Source organism: Salvelinus fontinalis, chromosome 26 (assembly GCF_029448725.1).
Source record: "Salvelinus fontinalis isolate EN_2023a chromosome 26, ASM2944872v1, whole genome shotgun sequence".
Taxonomy (NCBI): domain Eukaryota; kingdom Metazoa; phylum Chordata; class Actinopteri; order Salmoniformes; family Salmonidae; genus Salvelinus; species Salvelinus fontinalis.
Genome location: NC_074690.1, coordinates 43,542,525 through 43,569,370, shown reverse-complemented (window position 1 = coordinate 43,569,370; position 26,846 = coordinate 43,542,525). Strand labels below are relative to the sequence as shown.

At 43.9% G+C, this 26,846-nt stretch overlaps 1 protein-coding gene across 1 annotated transcript; it reads right to left on the bottom strand.

Moving 5' to 3' along the window:
• Positions 1-3,635: 3,635 nt before the first annotated feature.
• LOC129824397 (V-type proton ATPase subunit S1-like) lies at positions 3,636-25,730 on the bottom strand. Its single transcript, XM_055884000.1, has 6 exons — positions 25,546-25,730; positions 14,099-14,154; positions 13,811-13,887; positions 8,219-8,469; positions 7,148-7,442; positions 3,636-7,042 (listed from the first exon to the last, which is right to left on the bottom strand). The coding sequence occupies exons 1-6, from the start codon at positions 25,689-25,691 to the stop codon at positions 6,776-6,778; spliced, it is 1,092 nt and encodes a 363-aa protein (XP_055739975.1). The 5' UTR covers positions 25,692-25,730; the 3' UTR covers positions 3,636-6,775.
• Between the last annotated feature and the right edge of the window lie 1,116 nt (positions 25,731-26,846).

Below are 26,846 nucleotides of genomic sequence, written 5' to 3'. Positions count from 1 at the left end.
ATTCAACCCAGGGTAGCTGAGTGCTCCAGGAGGAAGTGTTATCAGAAGTCACCCAGCGTAGGGCAATCTCCATCTCTTGGTTGGGTTGTTCAGTCTGGCCTTTGGTCTGGGGGTGATATCCAGAAGGAAGACTGACATTAATACCAAGAGCTGAACAGAAGGATCTCCATACCTGGGAGGTAAACTGGGGTCCTCTGTCGGAAACAATGTCAGAGGGGATGCCATGCAGACAAAACACATGGAATACTAACAGGTCCACAGTCTCTCTGGAGGACGGGAGCTTGGAGAGGGGAATGAAGTGAGCCACTTTGGAAAACCTGTCAATAACGGTGAGGATGACAGAGTTACCGTTAGATGGGGGGAAGGCCAGTGACGAAGTTCACAGCTATGTGTGACCAGGGGCGATTGGGTATGGGAAGAGGGGGGAGCCGACCGGAAGTGGGTTTAGTGGAGGTCTTGTTCCAGGCACAAACCGAGGCAACACCCAGGCATCTGGCCAAGAAGGGTATATTGTGATAAGGTCGATCCGGCACCGTCCAGCTGTGCGGAGACCGAGGGGGAGGGGCATTCCTCTTGCCGGGTAGGAGCACCAGGGGTCCGAGCACAACCAGCCCAGGGGTTTGGAGTAGGGTCTTGTGTTGTTCCTGTTGTTGCAGCTCAAGTAATCCAGCCCATACTATGCTCGGTCCGCCAGCTGCCAGTGTCCGCTTCCACCAAGCTGGTTGTAGAGGAACTATTGGGTGTGAAGATAAGTTGAGTTGCGGGTTCCTCGTGAAGTCCGTTATTTCGGTGGAGGGTAAGGCTTGGGGTGAGGTTAAGGTTAGGTTTGGGGTGGGGTTAGGGTTAGGGCCAAGGCAGCAGCTACTCTTCCTGGGGTCCAGCAAAATTTAGGCACGTGAAATGTATTGCAAAACATTGCAATACATTTCACAACAGACTTCACAATACATTCTGGTTCCAAATTAGTGTGTGCCCTCAGGCCAATACTTTACGACCGCATATCTACAACATAAAATCCATGTGTACATGTGTGAATAGTGCATACAGTTCATTTGGAAAGTATTCAGGCCCCTTGACTGTATCCATATTTTATGTTACAGCCTTATTCTGAAATTGATTAAATAAAAACATTTCCTGATCAGTCTACACACAATACCCCATAATGACAAAGCAAAAACAGGTTTTTATACATTTTTGCAAATGTATAAAAAATAAAAAACAGAAATACTTTATTTACATACTTTATTGCTATGAAAGTCGAAATTGAACTCAGGTGCATCCTGTTTCCATTGATCATCCTTGAGATGTTTCTAGTCCACCTATGGTAAATTCAATTGATTGGACATGATATGGAAAGGCTCACAGCTGTCTATATAAGGTCCCACAGTTGACAGTGCATGTCAGAACAAAAACCAAGCCATGCTGTCGAAGGAATTGTCCGAAGAGCTCAAGGACAGGATTATGTCGAGGCACAGATCTGGGGAAGGGTACCAAAACATTCAAGGTCCCCAAGAACACAGTGGCCTCCATCATTCTTAAATGGAAGAAGTTTGGAACCACCAAGACTCTTCCTGGAGCTGGCCGCCTGGGCAAACTGAGCAATCGGGGGAGAAGGGCCTTGGTCAGGGAGGTGACCAAGAATCCGATGGTCACGCTGACATAGCTCCAGAGTTCCTCTGTGGAGATGGGAGAACCTTCCAGAAGGACAACCATCTCTGAAGCACTCCACCAATCAGGTCTTTATGTTAGAGTGGCCAGATGGAAGCCACTCCGCAGTAAAAGGCACATGACAGCCCGCATGGAGTTTGCCAAAACGCACCTAAAGGACTCTCAGACCATGAGAAACAATATTCTCTGGTCTGATGAAACAAAGATTGAACTCTTTGGCCTGAATGCCAAGCGTCATGTCTGGAGGAAACCTGGCACCATCCCTACGGTGAAGCTTGATGGTGGCAACATCATGCTGTGTGGATGTGGGACTGGGAGACTAGTCAGGATGAAGGGAAAGATGAACGGAGCCAAGTACAGAGAGATCCTTGATAAAAAACCTTGATAAAAAGACCTCAGACTGAGGTGAAGGTTCACCTTCCAACAGGACAATAACCCTAAGCACACAGCCAAGACAACGCAGGATTGGCTTCGGGACAAGTCTCTGAATGTCCTTGAGTGGCCCAGCCTGAGCCCGGACTTGAACCTGATCGAACATCTCTGGAGAGATTTGAACACAGCTGTGCAGCGTCGCTCCCCATCCAACCTGACAGAGCTTGAGAGGATCTGCAGAGAAGAATGTGAGAAACTTTCCAGATACAGGTTTGCCAAGCTCTTAGCATCATACCCAAGAAGACTCAAGGCTGTAATCGTTGCCAAAGGTGTTTCAACAAAGTACTGAGTAGAGGTCTGAATACTTATGTAGAGATGATATTTCAGTTTTTTATGGGGTGTTGTGTGTAGATTGATGAGGGGAAAAAACTATTTAATCCGATCTATAATAAGGCTATAAAGTAACAAATTTTGGAAAAAGTGAATTAGGCTCAACATTTTCAGAATGTACTGTATGTTTTCAAGTGTGTGTATGCCTGTGTCTGTGTCCATGTGTGTGTATCTCTTCACAGTCCCCGCTGTTCCATAAGGTGTATTTGTATCTGTTTTTTAAAACCTAATTGATCTGCTTGCATGAGTTACTTGATGTGGAATAGAAATCTATGTAGTCATGGCTCTATGTAGTACTGTGTGCCTCCCGTAGCCTGTTCTTGACTTGGGGATTGTGAAGGGACCTCTGGTGGCATGTCTTGTGGGGTATGCATGGGTGTCCGCATTCAACATGTCAATACCTCTCACAAATACAAATAGTGATGAAGTAAATCTCTCCTCTACTTTGAGCCAGAAGAGATTGACATTCCTATTATTAATAGTACCTCTCTGTGTACATTCATGGGCCAGCCGTGCCCTGTTCTGGGCCAATTGTAATTTTCCTACGTCCCTCTTTGTGGCACCTGACCACACGACTGGTTAGTAGTCCAGGTGCGACAAAACTAGGGCCTGTAGGACCTGTTTTGTTGATGGCAGAGTTACACTTTATTATGGACAGACCTCTCCCTATCTTAGCTACTATTGCGTCAATGTGTTTTGACCATGACAGTACAGTCCAGGGTTACTCCAAGCAGATTAGTCTCCTCAACTTGCTCAATTTCCACATTATTCATTACAAGATTTAGTTGAGGTTTGGTGAATGATTTGTTTAAAAAATATTTAGGACTAACTTATTTCTTGCCACCGATTCTGAATCGGACTGCAGTTCTTTGTTAAATGTTGCAGTGATTTCACTTGCTGTGGTAGCTGACGTGTATAGTGTTGAGTCATCAGCATAAATTGACAAACAGGCTTCACTCAGAGCCAGTGGCAGGTCATTAGTAAAGATTGAAAAAAAGTAAGGGGCCTAGACAGCTGCCCTGGGGAATGCCTGACTCTATGATTATGTTGGAGAGGCTTCCATTAAAATAACACCCTCTGTGTTCTGTTAGACAGGCAACTCTTGATCTACAATATAGCAGTGAATGTAAAGCCATAACACATACGTTTTTCCAGCAGCAGATTATGATATTGTCAAAATCTGGACTGAAGTCTAACAAAACAACTCCCACAAAAAATGTTATTGTACATTTCTCTCATCCAATCATCAGTCATTTGTGTAAGATCCACACACGCTGAATTAACCTTTCCTATAAGTGTGCCGAAACTCTGTTAATTAATTTGTTACTGTGAATGAGCATTTTGTCTGGTCAAACACAGTTTTTTACAAAAGTTGTTTTTATGGGTTGGTAACAGGCTGATTGGTAAATTGTTTGATCCAGTAAAGGGTGCTTTGCTGATCTTGGGAAGCAGAATTAATTTTGCTTCCCTCCAGTCCTGAGGGCACACACTTTCTTGTAGGCTTACGTTGTTGCCTGTGAAGCAGGAAGCTGCCCTGCTGTAGATGATTATGCTATTGCTGAGTCTAGAAGAAAAAGAAACGCACACCTATTTAGGCGAGGTGCTGGCTAGCGGAGTAGAAAACTTAAAAATAAAGGAGAGCCGCACACTCTAGGAGCTCAGATGCAAAAATGTAATGTCCAACGTTTTGACAGCCAAGCTGTCTTCATCAGGGTATAATCAAACACTGAGGGGTGACTCGTTTATATAGTGTCAAAAGACACACAGGTGTCTGTAATCATGGCCAAGAGTGGCCTAATATCATTGGTTAATTCTCAAATATTAAAATGGCATACAAAGAGCAGCATACAAAAAACAAATGGATAGCATACGATCATAGATTCATTTTAGACTACACAAGCTTACAAACAATTACAATGGCAAAGTCACAATAATCACAAGAATGGCTTCAGATCAAAGTCTACGTTGAGACCGAAGGGAGCAAGGGTCTTTAAGTTAAAGATCCAGGCAGCCTCTCGTTTTAACAATAAATTATCAAGGTCACCCCCTCTCCTAGGGAGGGTGACATGTTCGATGCCAAAAAAAACGACGAAATCGAATGGCCTGCCTCCAAAAAGTGAGGCAACTGGGTAAGTCAAGTTTTTGCACCTAATGGTGCTATGATTCTCTGAGATACGTAATTTTAATTTGCGCTTTGTTTTACCCACATAATTTTTACCACAAGGACAAGTTATAAGATAAATAACTGCCTTAGTGGAGCACGAAATAACACCTTTGATTGGGATCGATTTCCCTGTTTGTGGGTGTTTGAAGGATCTGCATTTATAAGTGCCATTGCATTGAGCACAGCGCTTTGAATGGCGGGTAGTTAGAATGCAAGAATGCGTCTTTTTGCGAGACTGTCCTTGAAAAAGGTCACGTCTCGGTTTGTTTTGAATATTAGTCGGATCATTTTTGTACCCCCTCTCCTTGAACTTTCTTTGCGTCTCAGCCATATTTCTGTCGAAATCTGATTGTTTTCTGCAAATCCCTTTGATTCGACAGAATTGGCTGTAGGGCAAACTATTTTTCAAGGGAAGTGGGTGACAACTGTCAGCCCTCAACAAACTGTTACGATCACTAGGTTTCCTGTAAAGATCAGTGTATAGAACATTATTTTCACACAAGATCAGAAGATCAAGAAAACTAATTTGACGTGTATCAGATTGCATAGTAAATCTCAGATGTTCAGAACAGGAGTTAAGAAAAGCAAGGAACGCCTGGAGCTGTTTTGGATCACCTCTCCATAGAACAAAAATATCATCAATATACCGTTTCCAAATAATTTTAGGCAAGAAAACATTTTTGAGAGGATCGAAAATAGACTGTTTCTCCATGTAACCCACATACAAATTAGCATAGTTAGGAGCCATGGGGGATCCCATAGCAGTACCCTTTGTCTGAATAAAGAAATCATTTAGAAACATGAAATAGTTGTGTGAGTACTGCTGTATTGCTGAGTCTACCTTTAAACTGGACTGTATTTCTAGAGCGTCATGACGGGCCCAGACAAATATAAGACAGACAGTGTAATATGGTAATACTGTAGAAAACAACTCATATGTATTGACACATTCATTCATCCTCATAGCGCAATGTTTAACTGGTACATAAGCAAGTGTGCTCTATCTGAAAATAGTAAACAGCTATAATCATATACAGACCAGAACTGTATATCTTTGTGATTATGAGGAGTAGAATAGCCTTCCTGTACATAATAGGATGTATTGATTAAACTGTAAAAAAAAATACAGCTGAGAGACATCTGTACATTTGAGTGTTTTTTTGTTTTTGTTTTATACATTGAAACTGTACTCCTCTTCACATTGTCACAGTCTGTCCTTCACCATGTGTAACGGCACATCTTTTAGCTTCACTTCAGAAGGGCAGTCTTGTGCAGCGTATTTCAATGTTTTGTCTTTAGTGCCTGCAAGGCGAACCCGTCAGACTGGCTGCTGGTCCGTTCAAGGCCGTTTCACAGTAAGTCCCAAAAGTCTACGCCCCAGAGGTTCAGTGGTCCACAGTGACCAATTCAGTTCACACAAGCCAGGTGCCAGACCAGTGGTTCCCAAATGGTTTTGTTCCATGACCCACCAAAGCCCTTTAGAATTCTTGAGATACCCTCAAGTTATTCCAAACAAGTTTCCAGCTCAAGTACTATCTTAACCCAGTAAGATTTGTCAGTGATCTACCAGTGGATCCTCACACACACCACTTTAGAAATACTGTGCTAAACCATCTAATTCAACTTCAAAAGATTCCTCGTGCTGGTATTGAAGATGAGATAGTGAATTTGGCAATGTGTCAAGGCTAGCGATGGAGAGTGGGGACTCAACACACCAAAGTCTAGTTATGCCAAATAGTGAAGGCCGCTTAGCAGGCTTGGACAATGGCAGGGTTAGCTGCAGTCGTTAACTGTTGAATCAGGTGCGCAAGTGAAAGCCTGGGGACACTGTAGCCATCCTGGGCCCCTGGTCTCTTCCTGACCTCTAACCCCACCGTCAAGAGGGTTTAACATCTAATAACCTTTACGTAGGATATTAATGTGTGTTCAGGTCAATAAAAAAAAAATGAAGTGGTAAAAAACTGTTTTAATGCTCCAAAAAATGTGATAGCTTAGAAGTGATAACATGTCAAATGTGTTGATCTTACATATGGAGAAATGATAAAAGCCAACAGGTCAAAATAGTTGTCACTAGTAAACAAACATTTGGAAGCGTGGAAAACCGTGTGGGTGATACTTTCTCACTCTTGCATTTGGCAGCATCCCCCCTCTTCATCTTCTATCTCTTTCTTCCTCCATCTCTCACAGGCAGTTCTTGTCAGGTAACTCGCACGGCTGTGAGTCTCTGCACTCTAGAGCTTTGCTCAGCCTGCGTGGGAAGTACACCATAGCTTTGTGTTCCTCGTAGCGGTCAATGTGTTTGAGGTGGACCACCATGTGCAGAGCGTAGGCCAGGACCAACAGCAGGATCAGAGAGGTCACCAAGCCCATCAGGATGGCCGGGGTCAGGAAGTTGGCACAGTCGCTGGCAGACGCAAACTTGTCAGACATGACGTTGAACGCCTGGATCTGCGGAGAGGAGAGGAAAGAGGGAATATTACAAGCTGAAGTAAAACAAATAGATAGCTAAATAAATCTGTCAATCAGTCAATAGAAACGGCCCATGCCCCATACCTGGAAGTCAGTGAAAGTGATGTGCCAGTTAGCTGAGGTGTCGGTGTGTGAGCTGGGCACCAGAAGGGTGTCATATTTGTGCTGACTGCTGACATGCTGGCAGTGGTAGGAGGAGGTGGCGGGGGCGTACACCTCACTGGCGTTGAACGTAGCTTCATGGGTCCAATTGTAGTGGATGTGGACGCTGTCTAAGGTGAACCAGTTCTGCCCTGCTGACTCGTAGAAAATGTTGGACATCTGCAGCCTGAGAACAAGTCCCCTGAGATCCTCCACATCTCCAAACTGTAGCGAGAGCCTGTGTACAAACACAGAGTATGTTGATTGAAAAGGACCGGGCCTTTAGTGGGCAGAGCCTTTGTGAGATATGCAGTGCTCATCTCATTGTAACAATATTCTTCTCCATGAATTGAATGTCATTTTTTAAAATGTAATTCAAGTTCTTTGATAACTACATACAACACCCTATGAAAGTGACGCATTCCTACATCATACTTCCGTATCATGTCCCGTAGGTCGTGTTCCCCTGCTCAGATGTTGCATGCATCAACCAATGGTTGCATGCCATGCCATAGACTGTGCAATCGGGCACCAGATTGCTATAACATATGACGTGGTAAGCTGATACATAAAATATTTAGCCAGGCGTTGTAAGATCTGGCAAGTATCAGCAACACCTGGGCAGAGGACTGCGCCCAAAATCACCTGACTAGACTTCAAGATTATAACGTAAAATTCCAGAAAACAAGGTAATTAGAGTTCTAAACGTATATTCGTAATTGTGTATTGATTTAGTATACCCAATGCCTTTTTATTAAAATATTTGACGCTCAAGAACTAAGACACATTGTTGAAAGTTAGAAAAATCTAATGTGGACTACAAATCAGTGTGTCTGTCTGCTTGAGCTGAGGACTTGCAGGACGGTAAGAACCTGCTGGTTACAAGCCATTTGAAGTATTTATGTTAGATTATGCTGTGGGGTTTGGCCCCACATTATCATGCCTTTGTCAATGCAAATTTGAGGCTGAGTTGCACATTGTACACAACTCAAGTACATGATTTACAGTACTTACGTAGCCTTCTCCTTGGTGCAGATGGAACCCTTGGTGTCCACAGGGGCGTTGGGTCCAAAGGTCTTCTCCGTCAGGTCTACGAATGTGTGGTTCTGGTAGCGGATGGCCAGGCGCTTGGCCTTGAAAAGGATGCAGGTCTTGCCATTGTAGGCCACGCTCAGGGGAGAGTAGGGCCCGTGGATGGGGGACTGGAGCAGCTTTCTCTTGCCCTTGCCATGGCCATGCTGGTTGAGGTGGTGCCAGCCATGCAGCTGCAGAGAGGAAGGATGGAAGGGATATTGATCAATTATATAATTGATTGGCAATGTCACACACTTTGGCTGTGCCTACAGAGGAAGCCTAATTCTAACATTTTTTTCACTAATTGGTCTTCAATCGGGCAAAATATCAGAATTGGGCTGTCTGTGTATCCTGTTATCCAGGTAGTAATTGTTAAAAGAATGTAACTTATTTTGGTCGATTTAATTAGCCGATACTGAACAAAAATATAAACGCAACAATTTCAATGATTTTACTGAGTTACAGTTCATCAGTCAATTGAAATAAATTAATTAGGCCCTAATCTACAGATTTCAAATGACTGGGCAGCTATATGAGTGTGCCTGGGAGGGCATAGGCCCACACACTGGTGAGCAAGGCCCAGCCAATCAGAATACGTTTTTCCCCACAAAAGGGCTTTATTACAGACAGAAATACTCCTCGGTTTCATCAGCTGTCCGGGTGGTTGGTCTCACACGATACCGCAGGTGAAGAAGCCGGATGTGGAGGTCCTGCACTGACGTGGTTACAAGTGGTCTGCGGTTGTGAAGCCGGTTGGACGTAATGCCAAATTCTCTAAAATGACAATGGAGGCGGCTTATGGTAGAGTCTATTAACATAAAATTCCATGGCAACAGCTCTAGTGAACATTCCTGCAGTGAGCCCGCCAAGTGCATGCTCCCTCAAAACTTTAAACATCTGTGGCATTGTGTTGTGTGACAAAACTGCCAATTTTAGATTGGCCTTAAACCTCTCTGGGATATGTGGGACGCTAGCGACCCACCTGGCCAAAATCCAGTGAAAATGCAGAGCGCCAAATTCAAATAAATTACTATAAAATGAAACTTTCATGAAATCACACATGCAAGACACCAAATTAAAGCTAAACTTGTTGTGAATCCAGCCAACGTGTCAGATTTCAAAAAGGCTTTCGGCGAAAGCAAACAATGCTTTTATCTGAGGATAGCACCCCAGTAAACACAATACTATTTCAACCCTCCAGGCGCGACACAAAACGCAGAAATAAAGATATCATTCATGCCTTACCTTTGACAAGCTTCTTCTGTTGGCACTCCAATATGTCCCATAAACATCACAAATGGTCATTTTGTTCGATTAATTCCGTTGATATATCCAAAATGTCCATTTATTTGGAGCGTTTGATCCAGAAAAACACAGGTTCCAACTCGCGCAACATGACTACAAAAGTTACCTGTAAGCTTTGTCCAAACATTTCAAACTACTTTTGTAATACAACTTTAGGTATTTTTTAACGTAAATATTCGATAACATTTTTGACGGGATATACTGGGTTCAATACTGGAGGAAAACAAAGTGTAGCTAGCTTTCAGGTCACGCGCCTCTAACAAAGAGCACACTTCCCTCGAGCCTCATTCTGAACAGTGCTACTTCTTCATTTCTCAAAGGAAAAACCTCAACCAATTTTTAAAGACTGTTGACATCCAGTGGAAGCGATAGGAACTGCAAGAGGGTCCCTTAGAAATCTGGATTCCCAATGAAAACACATTGAAAAGCGAGTGACCTCAAAAAAAAAAAATCTGAATGGTTTGTCCTCGGTGTTTCGCCTGCCAAAAAAAGTTATGTTATACTCACAGACATGATTCAAACAGTTTTAGAAACTCAGAGTGGTTTCTATCCAAATCCACTAATAACATGCATATCTTAGCTTCTGGGCCTGAGTAGCAGGTAGTTTACTTTGGACATGCTTTTCATCCGGACGTGAAAATACTGCCACCTATCCCAGAGAAGTTAATTTCCCTAGGACAAGATGCACCTGTGTATTGATCACATTGTTCAATCAGCTTCTTGATAAGCCACATCTGTCAGGTGGATGGATTATCTTAGCAAAGGAGAAAAGCTCATAAGGATGTAAAAAAATGTGCACACAATATTTGAGAGAAATGAGCTTTTTGTGGTTATGGAACATTTCTGGGATGTTTTATTTCAGTACAAAAGCTGAAGAACATTCGCACGTCCAGGTACTTTTTGCAGATGCTGGAGTTGTAGGTGAACTCATGGAAAATCAAAAGGAAAATGCCGCACACAGTATGTTGAGCTTGGGGATCCAGAAATATTCCCTTTGAAGAACTTTCCTCTCAATGTCCCCTCCCCTGCGTGTTTCTATTCCAGTGTATCTCAGAGAACTAGTAGGATGTCCAGCTTGTAGAAATAAACAGCAACCGGGTTTTTTGTAACACCTGTACGAATATTGCTGCGGTGCTCACTGATCCGGGTCTTAAGGCTTTTACAGGTTTGGAATTTGCCTTTATTTTGTTATTACGAAACCTAGTGGCCACTTGTGGGTTTGCTATTTGATGTGTATTTAAAGGGTTAAAGTCAATATTGCGTGAGTTGAACTCCGATTAGAACGTAGTTCAAGACAACTCGGAAATGTTCGACCTCCGACTTCAGTGCGTTTAACTGTTTCACCCATGAGTTACAAATATCTCTAACGGGCGCACTAGCATGAGTTTATTTATGCGAGTGATGTACAAATTCACTCACTGTTCCAAAATGTGATTGTTATGCAATTGAAAAATTAACCTGCGCTGTCCTCAAACCAAGGCACGCTGCCTGCTAATTAAATCTCGGCTATGCTTCAACTTGTCAATTTCAAATAATTTCACTCAAGGACATTCAGAGACTTGTCCCAAAGCCACTCTTGCATTGCCTTGACTGTGTGTTTAGGGTCGTTGTCCTGTTGGAAGGTGAACCGTCACCCCAGTTGGCCAGGTCGCAGTTGTATATGAGAACTTGTTCTCAACTGGCCTACCTGGTTAAATAAAGGTAAAATAAAATAAAAAAATAAAAAATGTCTGAGGTCCGGAGTGCTCTGGAGCAGGTTTTCATCAAGGATCTCTCTGTATATTTGCTCCATTCATCTTTCCCTCGATCCTGACTAGTCTCCCAGTCCCTGGTGCTGAAATAAATCGCCACAGCAAGATGCTGCCACGACCATGCTTCACTGTAGAGATGGTGCCTGGTTTCCTACAGACGTGATGCTTGGCATTCAGGAGAAATAGTTCAATATTAGTTTCATCAGACAAGAGAATCTTGTTTCTCCTGGTCTGAGAGTCCTTTATGTGCCTTTTGGCCAACTCAACCCATAAAGGCCTGATTGGTGGAGTGCTGCAGAGATGGTTGTCCTTCTGGAAGGTTCTCCCATCTGAACAGAGGAACTCCGATGTCAGTGACCATTGGGTTCCTTGTCACTTCCCTGACCAAGGCCTTTCTCCCCTGATTGCTCAGTTTGACCGGGCGAGTCTTGGTGGTTCCAAACTTCTTCCATTTAAGAATGATGGAAGCCACTGTATTCTTGGGGACCTTCAATGCTGAATAACTTTTTTGGTACCCCTCCCCAGATCTGTACCTCGACATAATCCTGTCTTGCAGCTCTATGGACAATTCCTTCTACCTCATGGCTTGGTTTTTGCTCTGACATGCACTGTCAAATGTGGGACCTCATATAGACAGTTGTGTGCCTTTCCAAATCATGTCCAATCAATTGAATTTACCACAGGTGGACTCCAATCAAGTTGTAGAAATATATCTCAAGGATGATCAATGGAAACAGGATCCACCTGAGCTCAATTTCGAGTCTCATCGCAAAGGGTCTGAATACTAATGTAAATAAGATATTTCTGTTTTTTGCAAACATTTATACAAACCTGTTTTCGCTTTGTCATTATGGGGTATTTTGTGTAGATTTCTGAGTATTTTTTTTTGTATAACGCTGTAATGTAACAAAATGTGGAAAAATGGAAGGGGTCTGTGTACTTTCTGAATGCACTGTAGAAGTACTCAATTTCACTGTTGCTTCCAATTTCCATTTGAGGCTTTACTAAGTTGGACAAAGAGAGCCCAAGCATTTCCCTGTATTTCCCCAGATCAAGTATGCAGACATTTTTGCATCTCCAGTCAGAACAGAACCTGCTCCAACTTTTCCCCCTGGCACATTATCCAGCTGGCGCCCGCATTGCCTTCATTGTTGTTTTCCTTAGTAACAAAAACTTTGGACATGTGTGTGTTCCCATCAAAGTAAGTGCCTTATTACATTATCATTATAGTTTCTGTATATCGTGTTGTTGTTTCTACTGTAGCACACTGTATACAGTATATGTACGGAGCTGGGATTGAACCAAAATGCAGCTTCTTGATATGACATGATTTATTAAATAAAAGACGAAAAAAGACAAAAACACTTTAACAAACTACAAAACAACAAACGACGTAGACGCACCTGAACATAAGAACTTACATGACACGAAGAACGCATGAAACAGGAACAGACTACATAAACCGAACAACCGAACAAACAAACCGAAAACAGTCCCGTGTGGCGCAACATACATAGACACAGACACAGGAGACAACCACCCACAACAAACAGTGTGAAAACACCTACCTTAATATGACTCTCAATCAGAGGAAATGAAAACCACCTGCCTCTAATTGAGAGCCATATCAGGTCACCCTTAAACCAACATAGAAACAGAAAACATAGACTGCCCACCCAAACTCACGTCCTGACCAACTAACACATACAAAAACTAACCGAAAACAGGTCAGGAACATGACAGGAGCATAATATATTTACTGTTTTATTCACGTTTTCAAGTGACAAATCATGCATTCTGATTGTTGCATAGATTGTAATAGACACATATAATGTGTGTAAATATAGTAGCCTCCGCCGTATACACAAATGTCCCAAAGCTGAGGAAGTTAAAATGATCTAGAGTTTAGTCACTAATTAGACTCTCTGATAACCACTTCGGCCAAGCCAGCAAGGCTGCAAGCCTCAGAGCAAAATGCTATCCCGACACTGTGATATGTTTGGTGTTTGCGCATTTTGATACAAAAGAATGGAGAGGGATGCATATATCTGCCCCATGTATTATTTTATGTCTGATTTCAAGACTTGATACATGTAACAGATGAAATACTGATGAATTCATTATCCACATGTGTGGTTGGATTGTTTTACATTTTCAAATAAATCTATCTATCATTCAAGTCACGAGTGTGTCCGGAAGTTGATGGGTTGGTTTATTGATCCCCTCGCCACTCTCTGGAAGCCACCCCCTGAGTTTCGTCAGCAACACGTGGAAATGGAGGGCCCTGCGAGCGAGAGGCTGGTTTGGGATTCACCATAGGACTACTGTAAAAAAAAACTGTTTGACTAGAGAATCTGAACAGTGTCCTCTTGGGGGAGATATGATACTAAGATGCACAGGATCAGAGAGAGAGAGAGAGAGAGAGAGCTATATAGAAAGTGAGCAAGAAGAAGGAGAGGGAGAGAGAGAGATCTACCTTCAGTAATCTTCTGAGTGGGGCTTCTTTAGTGGGCACGTAACCCTGAGTCTCCAAGCTCATTCCATCAAGACCACCTGACACACACAAATTAAACAGTCAGATACTATTTGGCTCAAATATATTTGCTTAGAAATATACTCCCTAAATTGACATTTTACATTGATTCTTCAAGCTTTAAGTGTGGGCAGTAGTCTGTAAAACGATACTGCATACACGTGGCTAAAACAGGTTTGATTGCATCAGGCCCACAGTCATGTTAAATGTGAGACATGGTTTGTTACTTACCCGCTCTGATTCTCACAGCTGGGTATGGGACCTCTGTGACGTAGTCCTCTTCTGTGCTGTAGAGAGAAGAGGAAAAGGGGCAAAGATGCAGCCACATGTCCTCAGAGTTGCCGGAACAGGTTCCCGAAACAGCACACGTCTGTCTGTGTAGGCAAACTATACCAACAGTGGCCAACATATGTTCTACGTTCATATACGATACTATCCCTTCAACAGTTCACCTTCTGATCATAACCAGATCATCATAGCCGATGTACGGCGAGCTTTCTGCGCCAAAAGGCTGTCGTGCAGGTGGCGGCTACACATCTGTAAGGGATGGGGTTGGTGGTAAATCTCCCCGATACAAGGCAAAGCTTACTTTATTCCCTATCAAGCAGTGGCCTATAGTTGTGGCTGGTCATCTTATATCGCCCTGGGTAGGCTGACCATGCAGGTTGTCTGTGGCATCCCTTGTGGTTAATATCAACCCGATCCCTTTAACCATCTAAATCACCATCACTTACTGAGACTATGACTAACCCCACTACTGTAGGGGTGGAAATGTATCAAATATTACCCACTACACTACCTCCACCCTCTCTCTCCGCTCACACACACTCACAAACACCTGATCCTTCTAAGTCTGATAAGCCACGAGGGTTATGCTACAGGAGTGGCGTGTGCGTGGGAATGGGGTTCCATTATGAGTCTGAACACTGAGAACTGATCGGGCTGGTGAACCACACTAGGGCACCCAATTCCATTAAATATAGGCCTAGATAAAGAACAACCTCTATACAGATTCACTGTAATGGTTTCCCCCTTATTTTAAGCACATGCCGTGTGTGGTTTTGCGTCAATATTGAATGACAATGTCTGTGAGAGGAATAGCTCACGGGGTACATTGCCTTTAACCCAGTGGACAACACAGCGTAAAGTCAACATTGTGAGTGCCCAGGCATTGCTTGGTTTGCTTTTATCTGTGGTTTGAATTAGGCCTACTTTATATTGTGGAGCAGTGCCTGGGATGTGGGTTCCTCGGCGTACACATCACGGACAAACTGAATTGGTCCACCCACACAGACAGCGTTGTGAAGAAGGCGCAGCAGCGCCTCTTCAACCTCAGGAGGCTGAAGAAATTTGGCTTGTCACCAAAAGCACTCACAAACTTCTACAGATGCACAATCGAGAGCATCCTGTCGGGCTGTATCACCGCCTGGTACGGCAACTGTGGGCTGCCAGAGCCCTGCAAAATGACCTCCAGCAGGCCGCAAATGTGCATGTGTCTGCTCAAACGGTCAGAAACAGACTCCATGAGGGTGGTATGAGGGCCCGACGTCCACAGGTGGGGGTTGTGCTTACAGCCCAACACCGTGCAGGACGTTTCGCATTTGCCAGAGAACACCAAGATTGGCAAATTCGCCACTGGCGCCCTGTGCTCTTCACAGATGAAAGCAGGTTCCCACTGAGCACGTGAGCACATGTGACAGAGTCTGGAGACGCCGTGGAGAACGTTCTGCTGCCTGCAACATCCTCCAGCATGACCGGTTTGGCGGTGGGTCAGTCATGGTGTGGGGTGGCATTTCTTTGTGGGGCCGCACAGCCCTCCATGTGCTCGCCAGAGGTAGCCTGACTGCCATTAGGTACCGAGATGAGATCCTCAGAGCCCTTGTGGGACCATATGCTGACACATGCACATTTGTGGCCTGCTGGAGGTCATTTTGCAGGGCTCTGGCAGTGCTCCTCCTTGCACAAAGGCGGAGGTAGCGGTCCTGCTGCTGGGTTGTTGCCCTCCTACGGCCTCCTCCACGTCTCCTGATGTACTGGCCTGTCTCCTGGTAGCGCCTCCATGCTCTGGACACTACGCTGACAGACACAGCAAACCTTCTTGCCACAGCTCGCATTGATGTGCCATCCTGGATGAGCTGCACTACCTGAGCCACTTGTGTGGGTTGTAGACTCCGTCTCATGCTACCACTAGAGTGAGAGCACCGCCAGCATTCAAAAGTGACCAAAACATCAGCCAGGAAGCATAGGAACTGAGAAGTGGTCTGTGGTCACCACCTGCTGAATCACTCCTGTTTTGGGGGGTGTCTTGCTAATTGCCTATAATTTCCACCTTTTGTCTATTCCATTTGCACAACAGCATGTGAAATTTATTGTCAATCAGTGTTGCTTCCTAAGTGGACAGTTTGATTTCACAGAAGTGTGATTGACTTGGAGTTACATTGTGTTGTTTAAGTGTTCCCTTTATTTTTTTGAGCAGTGTATAATGTTTACATACCCTACATTACTCATCTCATATGTATATACTTGTCACACCCTGGCCTTAGTATTCTTTGTTTTCTTTATGTTTTTTAGTTTAGGTCAGGGTGTGACATGGGGAATGTATGTGTTTTGTAGTGTCTAGGGGTGTTGTATGTGAATGGGGCAGAGTAGAGTATAGTTGTCTAGTTATGTCTATGGCTGACTAGATTGGTTCTCAATCAGAGACAGCTGTCATTCATTGTCTCTGATTGGGAGCCATATTTAAGGCAGCCATAGGCAGTAGGCTTTTGTGGGTAGTTGTCTATGTTGAACGTTTGTAGCTTGTGTGTGCACTAACGTTTGTAGCTTCACGGTCGTTTGATATTTTGTTTCAGTTTATGTATAGTGTTTGTTTCGTGTTTTCTCTCTTCTAAATAAAAGAAGATGTATTTTCCACACGCTTTGCCTTGGTCCTCTCTCTCACCCATAGACGATCGTGACAATACTGTACTCTATATCATCTACTGCATCTTGCCATCTTTATGTAATACATGTATCACTAGCCACTTTAATCTATGCCACTTTATGTTTATATACCCTACATTACTCATCTCATATGTATATACTGTACTCTATACCATCTACTGCATCTTGCCTATGCCGTTCTGTACCATCACTCATTCATATATCTTTATGTACATATTCTTTATCCCTTTACACTTGTGTGTGTATAAGGTATTAGTTGTGGAATTGTTAGGTTAAATTACTCGTTGGTTATTACTGCATTGTCGAAACTAGAAGCACAAGCATTTCGCTACGCTCGCATTAACATCTGGTAACCATGTGTATGTGACAAATACAATTTGATTTGGGTTAATTTATATAGGCCAACACTGATAGAATTCACCGTCTTAACACCTACCTAACAGGTATCAGACAGACACGCTGTTTGATAATGCCCTGATCAGCTAGCTTTGATAAAATGGTCTTAATTATTTCCTCTGGGGTCGGTATCCATCTGGGGCATTTAATACCCCAGTCTGGGGCATTTTTGTGTTGTACTCACCTGCTGTTATCAGAGAGTAACCTGTCCACCTGGCTCAAGGCCATAGGATTGGGATTCAGAAAGGGACTGCCAGGGAGGCACACATGTTTCAGTGGTCACCTACCCTTGTCCTAGTGAGCTGGAACTGTAACTGTTGTTCTGGGGTAGTTGAAAGTGCTGGGTCGCTTATCTCTGGTGCTGCTGACCAGGTTAAGGTAGCCTTGGCCTGGCATAGATAATTGCTGGGTTGTTGTTCAATTCAAGGACAATTAACAGTCATTCAAAAAAGCTGTGTATATGTGTGCACACTAATCCCAGCCGTTTGTTCCTGTGCCAGTGCTGACCTGTTCAGCGAGGTCAGCAACACAGGGATGGTGAGCCCGTCACATGGGGCCGGGGTGCTGAACAGTCCCTTTATATAATCAAAGCCATCCTTGGCTCACCTCACAGACAGAGACAGGGACACATACGTATGTACACGCGCATGTTCACACACTCGCAAAGACAAATGGGCAGACACACACATGCACATTACTCTTTTCTCTGTATATATCTGTGATGTCGCTCTTGCTGCTGGTGATTCTCTGATCTAGTTTCGTTGGTGGAGTTTAAACACTTGATCGATGTATATACTGTATCATAGAAGAGTGTTATTGTTTTTAGGCCAGCTGTTTTTAGTCAAGATGTTTGTTTTTAATTTAATATGTAATTGTTGTACTGCATGTCTGTTTATAGTTTTGTTTAATGTTGTGTTAGGGTATGTAAGTTGTTTTGTCTGAAACGTTGTTCCTCCTGCTGCTATTGGACCAGGTCTCTCTTGGAAAAGAGATGTTATCTCAATGAGAAAAAACCTGTATAAATAAAGGTAAAAAATAAAATAAAAAATCCACCTCTATGCAGACGACATCATTCTGTTTACTTCTGGCCCTTCTTTGGACACTGTGTTAACAAACCTCCAAACGAGCTTCAACGCCATACAACACCTCTTCCGTGGCCTCCAACTGCTTTTAAATGCTAGTAAAACTAAGTGCATGCTCTTCAAGCGATTGCTGCCCGCAACCTCCCGCCCGACTTGCATCACTACTCTGGACGGTTCTGATCTAGAACATGTGGACAACTACAAATACCTAGGTGTCTTGTTAGACTGTAAACTCTCCTTCCAGACTCATATTAAGCATCTCCAATCCAAAATGAAATCTAGAACCGGCTTCCTATTTCGCAACAAAGCCTCCTTCACTCATGCCGCCAAACATACCCTCGTAAAACTGACCATCCTACCGATCCTTGACTTTGACGATGTCATTTACAAAATATCCCCCAACACTCTACTCAGCAAACTGGATGCAGTCTATCACAGTGCCATCCGTTTTGTCACCAAAGCCTAATATACTATCCACCACTACGACCTGTATGCTCTCGTTGGCTGGCCCTCACTACATATCCGTCGCCAAACCCACTGGCTCCAGGTCATCTATAAGTCTTTGCTAGGTAAAACCCTGCGTTATCTCAGCTCACTGGTCACCATAGCAACACCCACCCATAGCATGCGCTCCAGCAGGTATATTGCACTGGTCATCCCCAAAGCCAACACTTCCTTTGGTCGCCTTTCCTTCCAGTTCTCTGCTGCCAATGACTGGAACAAATTGCAAAAATCTCTTATATCTCCCTCTCTAATTTTAAGCATCAGCTGTCAGAGCAGCTTACCAATCACTGTACCTGTACACAGCCATCTGTAAATAGCACACCCAACTACCTCATCCCCATATTATTTACCCTCTTGCTCTTTTGCACCCCAGTGTCTCTACTTGCACATCATCATCTGCACATCTATCACTCCAGTATTAATGCTAAATTGTAATTATTTTGCCTCTAGGGCCTATTTTTTTGCCTGCCTCCCTACTCTTCTACATTTGTGTTATTGACTCTAAGTTTGTTGTGTAACTCTGTGTTGTCGCATCCACACACAGGGACAGAAACCAAGGGAAACATCAGTCTTTCTATAAATCATGGGGCCAATGTGTGGCAATGGGATCAACATTTCAAGAAGTTTTGAAACAAAAATAAAAAAGATTTTCTGGCAGTTCCACATGTGTGTTTAATGCAATAAATGAGAATATATGCAAATGGACCCATAACTCCACCTACACAACAGCATAGGCCTTGGACTATACGTCCTTTAAGCAGTGTTCAAATGTATTATTTATATATTACAGCTTATGGAACAGCGGGCACTGTGAAGAGACACACAAAGGTACAGACACATGCACACATTGTAATATTGTTGTATGGTGGTATTATACATTTCCTATTGTACATTGGGGGGGGGGGGGGGGGGGGGGGGGGCACTTACTAGATGTGGGAACGGTATAGTTTTTTGACCATACAGACATACAAACAGATCATATTATGTATTTTCCATGTCAAGTAATCTGTGCTTTGAGTTGATTGGAGAATAATTATTTTGTTAGATATAAGAAGAATAAACCATTTTGTTGCACCATATCCCTGGATCTCATTGAATGTTTTGGCCGTAAACCTTGAGTGTGAACTGTATGAGTACGAAACAACCCCGCTTCAGGCTAGGGCAGTGGCTATGGTAAAGAGGAAAGGAAGCCACTACAGATGTACTTTTTTATATGAAATGTAAGCGTTTTAATGTTTAAACGTGTTAACCCTCGCAAGGCTGACGGCCCAGACGGCATCCCCTAGCCGCGTCCTCAGAGCATGCGCAGACCAGCTGGCTGGTGTGTTTAGGGTGTGTCCCCACATGCTTCAAGATGGCCACCGTTGTTCCTGTACCCAAGAAGGCAAAGGTAACTGAACCACTTTACAAAATAAATTGCATTATTATTCCCCTGTCATTATTACATAGAATCAGACAAATTATACTGCTGGCTATTGGCTACTTAGCTTTTTCAAAACTGTTTCAAAATACAACACCCTTTTAGACAACAAAAAGATGTCTAGAAATGTACACGTGTTGTGCTTTTGTAGGAAGCAATCACTTCCCCGTTGCTGACTACAAATGATCTATAACTCACTAACTAGCAAAGAACATGAACAAATGGGAACACGTGGCCACATGCAGCTCTCGCTGTGATCTCAAAATAAGTACATCTACTCATGACCGCTCATACTATAAACACAGTCCACTTCAGAGTGAATGGCACAGATCCACATATGGCAATGGTCTATTTGCACACAGGCCTACTGCAGCCCACACAGTACCAGTCAAAAGTTTGGACACCTACTCATTCAAGGGCTTTTCTTTATTATTACTATTTTCTACATTGTAGAATAATAGTGAAGACATCAAATCTATGAAATAACACATATGGAATCAGGTAATAACCAAAAAACGTGTTAAACAAATCAAAATATGTTTTATATCATTCAAAGTAGCCGCCCTTTGCCTTGATGACAGCTTTGCACACTCTTGGCATTCTCTCAACCAGCTACATGAGGTAGTCACCTGGAATTTCAATTAACATGTGTGCCTTGTTAAAAGTTCATTTGTAATTTGTTTGAGCCAATCAGTTCTGTTGTGGCAATGTAGGGGTGGTATACAGAACGTAGCCCTATTTGGTAAAAGACCAAGTCAATATTATGGCAAGAACAGCTTAAATAAGCAAAGATAAATGACAGTCCATCATTACTTTAAGACATGGAGGTCAGTCAATGTGGAACATTTCAAGAACTTTGACATTTTCTTCAAGTGCAGTTGCAAAAACCATCAAGCGCTATGATGAAACTGGCTCTGATGAGGACCGCCACAGGAAAGAAAGACCCAAAGTTACATCTGCTGCAGATATTGCAGACCAAATAAATGCTTCACAGAGATCAAGTAACAGACACATCTCAACATCAACTGTTCAGAGGAGACTGTGTGAATCAGGCCTTAACTGTTGAATTGCTGCAAAAAAACACTAATAGACACCAATTATAATAAGAGACAAGAAACACGAGCAATGGGCATTAGACCGGTGGATTTTTGGTTCCAACAGTCGTGTCTTTCTGAGATGCAGTGTAGTTGAACGGATGATATCCGCATGTGTGGTTCCCACCGTGAAGCATGGAAGAGGAGGTGTGATGGTGTGGGGGTGCTTTGCTGCTGACACTGTCAGTGATTTATTTAGAATTCAAGGCACACTTAAGCAGCATGGCTACCACAGCATTCTGCAGCAATACGCCATTCCATCTGGTTTGTGCTTAGTGGGACTATAATTTGTTTTTCAACAGGAAAATGACCCAACACACCTCCAGGCTGTGTAAGGGCTATTTGAACAAGAAGGAAAGTGATGTAGTGCTGCATCAGATGATCTGGCCTCCACAGTCACCAGACCTCAACTCAACTAAGATGGTTTGGGAGGAATTAGACTGCAGAGTGAAGGAAAAACAGCCAACAAGTGCTCAGCATATGGGGAACTCTTTCAAGACAATTGTTAAAGCATTCCAGGTGAAGCTGGTTGAGAGAATGCCAAGATTGTGCAAAGCTGTCATCAAGGCAAAGGGTGGCTACTTTGAAGAATCTAAAATACAAAATAGATTTGAAGGTGTTTAATACTTTTTAGTTAGTACATGATTCCATATGGGTTATTTCATAGTTTTGATGTCTTCTCTATTATTCTACCATTTTCGAAAATAGTACAAATAAAGAAAAACCCTTGAATGAGTAGGTGTGTCAACCTTTGACTGGTACTGTAAGTATTCAGACCCTTTGCTATGAGATCTCGAAATTGAGCTCAGGTGCATCCTTCAATTCATCATCTTTGAGATGTTTCTACATCTTGATTACAGTCCACTTGTGGTAAATTCAATTGATTGAACATGATTTGGAAAAGCACACACCTGTCTATATAAGGTCCCACATTTGACAGTGCATGTTAGAGACAAAAACAAGCAATGAGGTCGAAGGTACTGTTCGTAGAGCTCAGAGACGGGATTGTGTCGAGGCACAGATCCGGGTAAGGGTACCAAAACATTTCTGCAGCATTGAAGGTCCCCAAGAACACAGTGGCCTCCATCATTCTAAAAATGGAAGAAGTTTGGAACCACCAAGACTTTTCCTAGAGCTGGCTGTCTGGCCAAATTGAGCAGTTGTGGGAGAAGGGCCTTGGTCAGGGAGGTGACCAAGAACTCGATGGTCACTCTGACAGAGCTCCAGAGTTCCTCTGTGGGGATGGGAGAACCTTCCAGAGGACAACCATCTCTACAGCATTCCACTAATCAGGCCTTTATGGTAGAGTGGCCAAACCGATGCCATTCCTCAGTAAAAAGGCACACAAAAGCCCGCTTGGAGTTTGCCAAACGGCACCTAACGACTCTCAGACCATGAGAAACAAGATTCTCTGGTCTGATGAAACAAAGATTGAAATCTTTGGGCTGAATGCCAAGCGTCACATCTGTTAAGCTGTTAAGGAGCCTTTTGGTCCTAGACTTGGCGCTCCGGTACCGCTTGCCGTGCAGTAGCAGAGAGAACAGTCTATGACTTGGGTGACTGGAGAATTTGACTATTTTTTGGGCCTTCCTCTGACATTGCCTATTGTATAGTCCTGGAAGTCAGGAAGCTTGGCCCCAGCAATGTACTGGGCCGTACGCAATACCCTCTGTAGCGCCTTACTTTCAGATGCCGAGCTGCTGCCATACCAGGCGTTGATGCAACCAGTCATGATGCTCTTGATGGTGCAGCCGTATTACTTTTTGAAGATCTGGAGACCCATGCCAAATCTTTTCTGTCTCCTGAGGGGAAAAATGTGTTTTCGTGCCCTCTTCACAACTGTCTTGGTGTGTTTGGTCAATGATAGTTTGTTGGTGATTCTGACACCAAGGAACTTGAAACTCTCAATCCGCTCCACTCCAGCTCCATTGATGTTAACGGGGGCCTATTCAGCCCTCCTTTTCCTGTAGTCCACAATCAGCTCCTTTGTCTTGCTCACATTTGTTGGGGCGGTATGCGAATTGGAGTGGGTCTAGGGTTTCCGGCATGATGGTGTTGATGTGAGCCAAGACCAGCCTTTCAAAGCACTTCATGGCTACCAACGTGAGTGCTACGGGACAGTAATAATTTAGGCAGGCTACCTTTGCCTCCTTTGGCACAGGGACATTGGTGGTCTGTTTGAAACATGTAGGTATTACAGATTCGGTCAGGGAGAGGTTGAACATTTCAGACACTTGCCAGTTGGTCCACGCATGCTTTGAGTACACATCCTGATAATTTGTTTGGCCCCGCGGCTTTGTGAATGTTGACCTGTTTAAAGGTCTTGCTCACATCGGCTACGGAGAGAGTAATCACACCGTCGTCCGGAACAGCTGGTGCTCTCATGCATGCTTCAGTGTTGCTTGCCTCGAAGCGAGCATAAAAGGCATTTAGCTCGTGTGGTAGGCTCATGTCACTGGGCAGCTCGCGGCTGTGTTTCCCTTTGTAGTCCGTAATATTTTTCAAGCCCTGCCACGTCCGACGAGCGTCAGAGCCAGTGTAGCAGGATTCAATGTTAGTCCTGTATTGACGCTTTGCCTGTTTGATGGTTTGTCTGAGGGCATAGCGGGACTTCTTATAAGCGTCCGGATTAGTGTCCCGCTCCTTGAAAGTGGCAACTCTAGCCTTTAGCTCAGTACGGATGTTGCCTGTAATCCATGGCTTCTGTATACCATATACCATTTAAATAAAGGGTTGATTTGATTTTGCCCTTCCCTAGGTAATCTCTAGCTAATATCGTTCCTCTTGAAACTCTAAAAGCTACCATTCTACCTTTTGTATGATCGCTCTCTGCTATCCTTTAGTTGCACCTGAAGAGCCAAGCCGAAAAGGAAAACTCATTCACATGTCAGTGAGCAGAAAAGGAAAACACATTCACACGTCAGTGAGCTCAGAGAGCAGAAAAGGAAAACTCATTCACACGTCAGTGAGCTCAGAGAGCAGAAAAGAGCAGTTTCAAGCTTTTGAAATCTGAATATTAACAGAAAACCATTAGAAACCTCATAACAACCAGAAGTCGTTCTCAATGCAGTATTGACTGTCATATAGTGAATAAAACTGTAATGTTATTGTGTACCGTTCTCTATTCTCTTCTTTTCTCTCCTCTCTCTCTCCTCTCTCCTCTCTTCTCTCTTCTCTCTTTCTCTCCTCCCCTCTCCATCCCTCTATGTTGTTCCTCCTGTCCTCTCCTCTCCCATCCCTCTATTTTGTTCCTCCTCTCCTCTCCTCTCCTCTATTTTGTTCCTCCTCTCTTCTCCTCTCCTCTATCCCGTCCCTTTATTTTGTTCCTCCTTTCCTCTATCCCGTCCCTTTATTTTGTTCCTCCTTTCCTCTATCCCATCCCTCTATTTTGTTCCTCCTCTCCTCTCCTCTCTCCATCCCTCTATTTTCTTCCTCATCTCTTCTCCCCTCCTCTCCTCTATCCCATCCCTCTATTTTGTTCCACCTCTCTTCTCCCATCCTCTTCTCTATCCCGTTCCTCCTCTTCTCTCCTCTCCATCCAATCCCTCCATTTTGTTCCTCCTCTCTTCTCATATCCTCTCCTCTATCCCGTCCCTCCTCTCCTCTATCCCATCCCTCTATTTTGTTCCTCCTCTCCTCTCCTCTCCTCTCCTCTCCTCTCCTCTCCTCTCCTCTCCTCTCCTCTCCTCTCCTCTCCTCTATCCCATCCCTTTATTTTGTTCCTCCTCTCCTCTCCTATCCCGTCCCTCTATTTTGTTCCTCCTCTCCTCTCCTCTATTCCATCCCTTTATTTTGTTCCTCCTCTCTTCTCCCATCCTCTCCTCTATCCCGTCCCTCTATTTTGTTCCTCCTCTCCTCTCCTCTCTTCTATCCCATCCCTCTATTTTGTTCCTACTCTCTTCTCTTCTCCTCTCCATTGTCCTGGCCTCATTTACCTGCTCTCTGTCAAAGAGAGCGAGTGCTGTCCTGTACAGACAACAGCTGTGTGATCAATGAGAAATGTCTGATTAACGCTAAATTACAGATAACCATACAGTCCCTGGCCACAGATTCACCAACTTTTTTTGTATCAGATCTGATGCCTTGTGTATTTACATAGCGATAGCAAGAGAGACAGAGATATGGAGAAAGGAAGGGAGAGCAAAAGAGATCAGCCTACCAGCATCCCTGGATTCGTACACCCCCCTCCACTCCACCATCACACACACACACACCAACACACACACCGAGGGTATTTACCTTCTCTCCAGGAGTGGAGGCACTTGATCTAAGGACAGGGTGGGCTGGCTGAGGGCGGACAGCAAGGCAGAGAAGAGGAATACGTGTGCAGCCATTGAGACAATGAGAGCTGGTGAGCTCCCCTTCATAATCTGCTCTCCCTGCATCGTCAGCCGCTGAGCTCACTGACAGACAGCCTCGGAAGCCAGTCACAATGCGGAATAGGGGATCAGTTTGAGTCATACTTATACAGCCCCTCCCTCCACCTCTTCCTCCCATCTCCCTTCTCTGTCGTCCTCCCTCTATCTTTCTCCCTCATGTAAGCATAGCTTCAGGCAAACCCTAAGTATAGACAGTGGCTTATTATTTTTCCCCGCTCATCTCATCATCTCATTATTCCTATTCTCGCCCAATAATGTACATAACACGTACATAAACACACACACACACACACACACACACACACACACACACACACACACACGCACGCACACGCACACGCACACACACACACAGAAAAAAATCACACGGGAATTTTAAGGTTGGATTAATGTTGACATTATTTTACAGGGAGGGGAAAAAAGCCATAAATGCATGACCTAGATCCACAGTGAGTGTGCTGCCACAATAGCTGCATTCGTTCACCTGATCTATGTGTTGTTGTGAGCACAGGAGGCCCGGGGCAGAGGAAATTGTCCACTGAGGCTGAATATGTGTATGATAGAAACAGCTGAACAGCTAACCCACTCGGCCAACCTGGTCTCAGAGCAAACCGTATTATATTCCACAAAAATATAAATGCAACATGCAACATTTTCAAAGATTTGACTGAGACACAGTTCATAGAAGAAATTCAGACAATTTAAATAAATAAATTAGGCCGTAATCTATGGATTACACATGACTGGGCAGAGTCACAGCCATGGGTGGGCCTGGTAGGGCATAGGCCCACCCACTTGGAAGCCAGGTCCACCCACGCACCCGGCTCCCCCTCATCAGATGAATAAACTGGATGTTGAGGTCCTGGACTGGCGTGGTTACACGTGGTCTGCGGTTGTGAGGCCGGTTGGATGTACTGCCAACTTCTCTAAAATGAAGTTTGAGGCGGCTTATGGTAGAGAAATGAACATTCAATTCTCCGACAACATCTCCGTTGGACATTTCTGCAGTCAGCATGCCAATTGCACACTCCCTCAAAACTTGAGACATCTGTGGCATTGTGTTGCGTGACAAAACGTCTTTTATTGGTCCCAGCACAAGGTGCACCTGTATAATGATCATGCTGTTTAGTCAGCTTCTTGATATGCCACACCTGTCAGGTG